The 8,548-nt window shown below is 40.0% G+C and overlaps 1 protein-coding gene across 1 annotated transcript; it reads right to left on the bottom strand.

The window, feature by feature from the left end:
• Positions 1–746: 746 nt before the first annotated feature.
• LOC121421253 lies at positions 747–6,239 on the bottom strand. The gene is made up of 2 exons (XM_041615915.1): positions 5,702–6,239; positions 747–1,612 (listed from the first exon to the last, which is right to left on the bottom strand). The coding sequence occupies exons 1-2, from the start codon at positions 6,012–6,014 to the stop codon at positions 747–749; spliced, it is 1,179 nt and encodes a 392-aa protein (XP_041471849.1). The 5' UTR covers positions 6,015–6,239.
• Positions 6,240–8,548: the final 2,309 nt, after the last annotated feature.

The raw sequence follows: 8,548 nt of genomic DNA, 5'->3' as shown, positions 1-8,548 counted from the left end.
CATAATATACTATTATTATTAGCAGTATTTAACCCAATTACATGTGAGACTGGATCTGTACAAATGAATATGCCTACTAATATAAGCTAATTATTTAAGGCTAGCTATGAATTGTCGGATCTCTTTGCTGAATTTCGTGCCTTACGGTTGCGTGTCGCCAACAGCATTAGTGACAGGGCAGTAAGTGCGACATTCAACACGGGAGAACCAATTAAACACTAAAAAATGGCTACGCAAGAAAAATATCAATAAACCAAGAAAGCCAGGAATATCCTGATCTATATGTAAGTAGTATAATGGACACGTATGAATTAAAACAAAATAAATGAACAGTTTAAACCACCAACTACTGAATAAAACAATAGATAACGTTATCAACCATGACATAAGTGAATGAAACAGAGCAAGCCGATAGAGGATGAGAAAGAATAATAAAGAATGGAGGATTAAGACAGAGAGTAAAACAAATTCAAGCAAAAGGTAGGGCGTAATATAAAAACAGACACATCAAATTTAACGAAAATATTGTCTCCATAAGAGGAAGTGTTAAGCGAGAGATGCACATCACGCATCAGTAAGTACAAGGATGAGGAGAAAGATGGAGACGGATGTGAATATAGAAATTATGACAAAAACATAATGAAGACAAAAAGAACAATACTTAAAGTCCATGTATACAGCGACAGGGAACAGTTCTTCATTACAAAAGTTTCTTCTTTATGCCATGAGATAATCCAAAAGTCAATTCAATGCTCGCGGTTAGTGTTACGAACTTGAAGTTCATGACAAGCCGAGTTGGCTGTCGCGTCTTTCCGGGGATAGGTCTGTCGGGACTTGGTGAGCCAGTCAAGCACAATCGACACACCAGGATCATCTCGCTGAATTTTGAGCAATTCCTCATGTGCAAGATTTCCAACTATGACACCCTGGTTTACACTAATTATATGCTTATCCACCTTTGTCTTCTTCTGCTGCTTTGAAACACTACTTGCTCTCATAAGCCTCCTTAGAATCGGCCGGAACCTCCAATTTAATGACCTTGCTGCTCCGTCCTTAACACGGGCAACACTAACATTATTCCAGCGCACCGCGACGACTCCAATTAAACACATTAACATACTACCAAACATAACTCTGTATCTTGACAATACACGACTAACACCTGCGGCTAACGCGACGACGACGACAACAACTACGGCAGCTAACCACTTAATACAAGATAAATTCTTCACATATGGAGCCCCTTCTTTTGCAGAAGCTGTTTGAGTTTGGGTGGATACAGACAGTTTCTCTGTTGGCCGTGCACCCTCAAACACCAATGTATCAGATGCAGAACTACTTTTCACCACTTTTACCGGCAGCGGAAATACCTCATCCATACATTTTCCATGCACATCGTCTCCTTGTTGAAGGTTTGCAATATTTTTCCCAGCATGCACATGATCCTTATCAAGTGCATTGGCTACGCGCACTGGTGAATCGATATCCTTCCTACTGATATCGACTAAGCGACTAGCTTCTTGTATCGGCTCTAAGGTCTCCCTGTCACCCATTGGTTCAATTAATCCATAGGGTAACTCTTCTGTGTCTAACTTTGAAGTATCCGAACACCCAGCATAGTCTGGTCAGTTAGCGAAATTATGTGGACACGGTGGACAAAAGCGTGATTTTTTCTCCAGACCTTTGTTTATGTAAAAGAATTAAGAATGGGGTATGCTCCAAAAAATCTGGCTGCAGGAACAGTGAAAAAATGGGTGAAAATGTCAGAATTTATGAGTTCAGATTTGTCTGATATATAGACTAGCGCTAGTGCAAAACTCAATAGCAGTGCATTATTTTGCATTGGATTAGTTCTTGAATTCAGACCCTTTTTGAACAGTTCTTCTGTTTGCCCTCGCATCTCAATGCACCAAATATCTGAATGAAGATGCTAACCAAGCCGAAGGGTGACGGTGGAGGGGGTTGAATGTTGGTGTGTATGTACATATTTTGGTCTTGGGGTAAAGGTGTGCAAGACACATTTTTTGCATGTGTTGGAAATTGTGTTGCCATGGTAACAGTGTATTATTGCAAAAATAAGGTAAAAATCTTGCAGTTAGAACCACTTCCTCTGTTTTCAACCGATTCTCATGAAATTTGGCACACACATTGGTCTTGAGGTGAAGATGTCTAAGACACACTTTTGTGTGTCTTTCAGAAATCTTGTTGCCATGGTAACAACATATTATATGGTGAAAATTGGAAAAAAAAACTTACAATTCAAACTGCTTCATCAGTTTTCAATCAATTCTCATGAAATTTGGCACACACATTGGTATTGAAGTAAAGATGTACTAGGCACTTTTTGTGTGTGTTTCAGAAACTGTGTTGTCATGGTAACAAAATATCATATGGCAAAATTTAGGTAAAAAACTTGCAATTTGAACTACTTCATCAGTTTTGAACCAATTCTCGTGAAATTTGGCTCACACATTGGCCTTGGGGTAATGTACAAGAACCTTTTTTTGCATTTGTCAGACAGTGCATTACCAGGGTAGCCACATTATGATAGCCAGAAATGTAGGAAAACTTATTGTGGATCAAACTTCTTCCCCTGTTTTTAGTCAGTGCTCATAAAAATTGGAAGAAATATTCATCTTAGTGTAAAGATTCTTAGTGTAAAGAGTCTTCTCTGCATTAAAATGTGGGGGTATTAATCACCTTCATTAATATTTCTGGGTTTGGGGGGAAGGGGCAGGATTAGTCCTTTAAATCTGACATCAAAGAAGGTTAAAGGCAGTGGCCATTAGAAACATAAAAATGATAAACACTCTTAAAAAACGCATCCCCTTAAGGGCATATAGGCTGGAGGTACACTGGGTGAATATGAAACCTTCCGCTGAAGCAGAGGAGTTCCAACACTGGCAAGCAAAACAAAATGTGTACCCCTTCTACTTTCAACAGCTGATTTTCCAAACCTTAGTTCCACCTCCCCAAGATGTGCACCCCTCCCCATACCACTTTTAGTTCTACTTCCCCATGCTCAAACCAGTCTACACCTTTGTCCCTCAGGGGTCAATGCATTTTTAAAGCTAGACATTACTCTTTTTTTTTGGGGGGGGGTCTTTAGAAAATGACCTCATAAAAATTACAGTTAAAGGATTATGACTAGGAACTTAACCCCCCCCCGAAAAAATAGGGGGCTGATATACTTTTTAGCAGAAAATGCCCCCCTTCAAAGGTAAGAAGAGTCCTTTGCACTTCAGACCATTCATTTGAAGTTTAATGCATTCTGATTTGATAAAAAATTGTTTACAGTACCCAATTAACCATTGTTAATTTATATTCTCCTACTCAGTCTTTTATTCATATTCATATTCCGTTCCTACTCTTTCTTTTTAACTTTCACATCACTCTTGATTTTGAGCTTCACCATGCCATCTCCTTCTGTTTCCTGTCTCTCTCTAAGTATATTTTTTCTGACATATTTTAAAGTGTACCTTTAATCATGCAACTAATTATAGAAATATAAATATATACAAAAATCTCTGCACTTGTTTTAGAAATTCACTTGCAAATCCATGACTCAGTAACATACCATATCAAAAATATACCTATGTGCACAATAGATTCTAGCCTTACATTTTCTTTCATTTAATTTTTTCAGTATATTTCTGTGACAGCCCCTGCTTCATGCTTCAAATAAAACATTGATTAATTGGACACCGGAAACATTTTTTTTCAAAGCAGAATGTTTGAGGCTTTAAATTAATATGCTGAAGTGAAAAGGATTCCCTCTTTTTTTTTTTTTTTTTTTGGGGGGGGGTTAAGTTCCTAGTCGTTATAATTTCCTTTTATTCTTTATGTGGCAATTTTCTAAAGCCCCCCCCCCCCAAATAAAGAATGTAGCAGGGTTTTTTTAAGAGTGTTTAAGTTCCTCATGGTCATGGCCTTTAACCTTTTTTTTCATGTTTTCAGTTTTTAAGGACCTTCTCCGCCCCCCAAAAAAGCCTATAAATATTATTGATTAAGTGATTAATACCCTGCGCTATTATATGACGTTTTAAAGGGGAATCAAACCCAAATAAACACTTGTTTTTAGAGGAAAATGAAAAATCAGACAAGTTTATAGGTCAATGTTTTAACAATATCGGACAAACCATAACAAAGTTGTGAACATATTAAAGTTATAAACATTGTTAATCACTATACCCATGAAGACTTCAAATTGACCGCATATGTGATGTCATAGTGATGTAAGAAGGCAAGGACCACTCTTCCATGTACTGGAATAATTAATTAGCTAAAATTTCTTTTTTTCAAAAGTTTTACTTCAAGTGAAATCTTTCTTTCATGAGGACATAAAACATACTACCGGGTTTTATATTACGGCCCCAATGGAATAGGGATTTAGGAGAAAACCAAAAATCCTGATAACTAAGTACTAGTCTTATGGGAAAGTTGTCCTTGCGGCCTCACCCCTTGTCATAATTTACTTACCCAGTTGCCAATTTGAATTCTACATACTAGTAGCCTTAGGGATCTTAATTTTAAAGTAGCCATAACTTTATTTTGCTTGTCCGATTTCTTTAAAACTTTCACCATTCTTATTTTTCTCCTTTTCCATGCACACAACATTATGACCAAGGCTTGATTCCCTTTTAATACTGAATATGAATCTTTACCCAAAATGAATATTTGTGTCACCTTTTATGAGCACAGGCTGAAAACTGAGTAGACTGATCCACAATGAGTTTTCCCATATTTCTGGCTAAATGTGGTTACCAAGGCAATGTACTCTCTGACAAAAGGTTCTTGCACATCTTTGCATCAAGGCCAATGTGTGAGCCATAATTATTTCATGAGAATCGGTTCAAAACAACAACAAAAAAAAACTGATGAAGTAGTTCAAATTGCAAGGTTTTTACCTAAATTTTGCCATATGATATTTTGTTACCATGACAACACAGTTTCTGAAACACACACAAAAAGTGCCTAGTACATCTTTACTTCAATACCAATGTGTGTGCCAAATTTCATGAGAATTGATTGAAAACTGATGAAGCAGTTTGAATTGTAAGTTTTTTTTCCAATTTTCACCATATAATATGTTGTTACCATGGCAACAAGATTTCTGAAAGACACACAAAAGTGTGTCTTAGACATCTTCACCTCAAGACCAATGTGTGTGCCAAATTTCATGAGAATCGGTTGAAAACAGAGGAAGTGGTTCTAACTGCAAGATTTTTACCTTATTTTTGCAATAATACACTGTTACCATGGCAACACAATTTCCAACACATGCAAAAAATGTGTCTTGCACACCTTTACCCCAAGACCAAAATATGTACATACACACCAACATTCAACCCCCTCCACCGTCACCCTTCGGCTTGGTTAGCATCTTCATTCAGATATTTGGTGCATTGAGATGCGAGGACAAACAGAAGATCTGTTCAAAAAGGGTCTGAATTCAAGAACTAATCCAATGCAAAATAATGCACTGCTATTGAGTTTTGCACTAACGCTAGTCTATATATCAGACAAATCTGAACTCATAAATTCTGACATTTTCACCCATTTTTTCACTGTTCCTGCAGCCAGATTTTTTGGAGCATACCCCATTCTTAATTCTTATACATAAACAAAGGTCTGGAGAAAAAATCATGCTTTTGTCCACCGTGTCCACAAGTAGGGTATTTTTGACGCTAACAGACCAGACTAGCAATGATAACCTCTGAGTTAGCTGGGCTGACGATGTTACTCTTCGCTGTCACACTACAGCTTACGTGGTCGCCCACAATCTGAAAGCGAAACAGGCGATCGTTCAGGAGTAGCCCACGTCTCGGTTCGAGAACAAAATTGAAGTGGTGTATGAAATCAAATCCGAGAAGGCCCTCGTCACTTATGTCGGCAACAAATACATTCCACCTGAATGTTTTGTCCTCAATCGATATGTCAATATCGGCAGTTCCATGAATATTAAGTATCGAGTCGCCTGCTGCCTGAAGTTGGATGTCTTCTGTCAGACTCATCAGATTTGGGCGTGAGTCTTGCGCTAAACTATGATACACTTTGGATGATATGACAGTTACTGCTGCTCCAGAGTCGACCAAAAATTTAGCATTAGCACCATTAACATTCACTCCAATAAAGGCAGAAATCCCCTTAGTTTTAATGAGCTTGATAATTCTTCGTGCACCGCCAACTCTATTTTCAAGGGCCGAAACCTGGTCGATTGGATCGGCCCCTCCTAGTTTCCCGCGTCTGTGTGATCTCTAGAGGGTGGGGGAGCATCCTGCATTTGACATGTTTGATGCATGGCCTGAGTGGGTGGGGGCTGTGGTGATGTCTGACCCCACATCTGTTGTGGGTAGGGTGTAGACTGCATGTGCTGTGGCGGAGCCCATGGCTGGGGTGCAAATGTTTGTTGTGGTGGGTAGTGGCGACTATCATAGGGATGAACATTAGGGCAATTACGAGCTAAATGTCCTTCCCTATCACACTCATAGCATCGGCTGTGCAGTGGTCTATTACCCCGAGGAATGCGCCCTGTATCGTCATTACCTCGTCTACCTTGGCGAACGTCTCCCGACTGCGATTGCCTCTCGACCTGTTCTTTCAGAAGAGAAGAAAGAGTATCGAGTCTTTTGTCAATGGAGGTAACTCGACGCTCAAAATCAGCCAGACGATCATCGGATACGTTGATCGAAGAGGATGACAGAGCCCTAATCGGTCGGTAGCTGCTGCGACCATTCTCCTCTCTCAAATTCATATACCGTTCCGCTATTCCCTGGCCTCTTGTAGGGATTTAGGCTCGTGCATTCCGACGGCAAGGATCATATTTGGATCACCCAGTCCTCTTAAGAAATGGCGCGTACTAATGGTCTCTATTGTCTCAACGTCTGCACTTGGGTAGCCGAAAGTTGTGAGCCTTCTAACGTCGGCGGCGTAATCAGCAATTAGTTCTTTAGGCCCAAGACGTCTTGCTTCCAGCTGAGAAACGAATGATGCTGGGGTCTTCCTATTTTCAAATCGTTCACTTAATGCTGCTACAAGCTTATCAAAGTTTCCCGTCACATCGGAAGTCAGCTGTTGGAAGGCGAAATCGGCAGCATCTCCTCGTAGACATGCCAGCATCCGAAATCGTTTTTCATTCGCATTCCATTTACAAGCTTCAGCGATGTTGTGAAACGAAAATATGAAACTCTCCCAGGGGCGCGTCCCATCAAAATATTCCTGATGTGGAAGTTGAATAGCAGCCCTGTGGTCATGGTAGTTGTTGGGGCCGATAATTTTAACCTCGCTGTCAGAATCATCATCTCCATCTGAAACTTGGGAATGTAGTCTCGCCTGATCAAGCTCAACTTTCAGCTGCTTGATCTCTTGTTCTAAGTCTGTCTTTCTTCTCCTTCCAGGCATATCGACTAACGTGTTGAAGTCCAAAATCCCACCGCTGCCACCAGTGTTACGAAATTTATATAAGGGGATTGGAAATTATTAAATCACTAAAGTGTAGGCTCTCACAGATCTCACTGAGTTCACAAGTGTTCGTTTTCTCCCCTCTCACTGTCTCTGTATAAAAGTTCTCACTTCAATTCCTTCAGTTCTCTCAGAACGTAAATCAACTATCCGTACATCTATTCTCTCAAAAGTGGGGAACAGCAAAGTGAAACAATCAGAGCTGACTTTTAGGTTAGACTGTCCGTTTATTATAATAACGCGTTCGAGGAATAAGACACAATCCAACTATACAATCGATTGAAATGGACTCCAAGACGTGCCCCGAGAATCTCTTTCGAAATGCGAATTACCACCCCTTTTATAGAGAGCTAAATCGAGCAAAGCATCCTTGAGCTAGTTTCTATCCCTCTCCCAAGAACAACATTCGTCCTCGGCCGAGATGGGCTGCACGCGACTGAGAGTCGGTCCTTGATGTTGCATAACACAAGGGCAGACTCTGTTTACGAGCGAGCGAGACCCTGGACTTATGCAAAACAGAACTGTCCTCGGCGTGAGGTCAGGCGAGGTCGCACGCGACAGAGATCTGTCATCGCTTGGCGAGGTCGCACGCGACTGAGAGACTATCCTCGCCGTTACGTAAGCGAAGGACAGTCGCTCTTGACGAGCGAGGCCCAGGTAATAAATAATGTTTGACCTCAGCTGGGAATGTTGGAAGGACGCTCAGGCAGAGCGAGATGTAGACATCCCGCAAGTTGTGCGATTTACAAGCTCAAGAAGGCTCTGCTCTCAATGGATATCAAGAATGACAGTATATAACAAATGAATACCAAGAATGACAGTATAATACAAATACAAATTCGTGACAATATCCCCTCCCCGGAAAAAGTCACTGTCCTCAGTGACAGATTCAAACCTATTGACTGTTCAAAGCATAATGACGCAAAATCATCTAAAACAAACATTACCAAAAAGTAAAGAAAAATGGAGTCGTAATTAACCTCTATCTACAACATAATATACTATTATTATTAGCAGTATTTAACCCAATTACATGTGTGACTGGATCTGTACAAATGAATATGCCTACTAATATAAGCTAATTATT

Source organism: Lytechinus variegatus, chromosome 9 (assembly GCF_018143015.1).
Source record: "Lytechinus variegatus isolate NC3 chromosome 9, Lvar_3.0, whole genome shotgun sequence".
Lineage (NCBI taxonomy): Eukaryota > Metazoa > Echinodermata > Echinoidea > Temnopleuroida > Toxopneustidae > Lytechinus > Lytechinus variegatus.
This window is presented reverse-complemented; position numbering and strand designations above follow the sequence as displayed.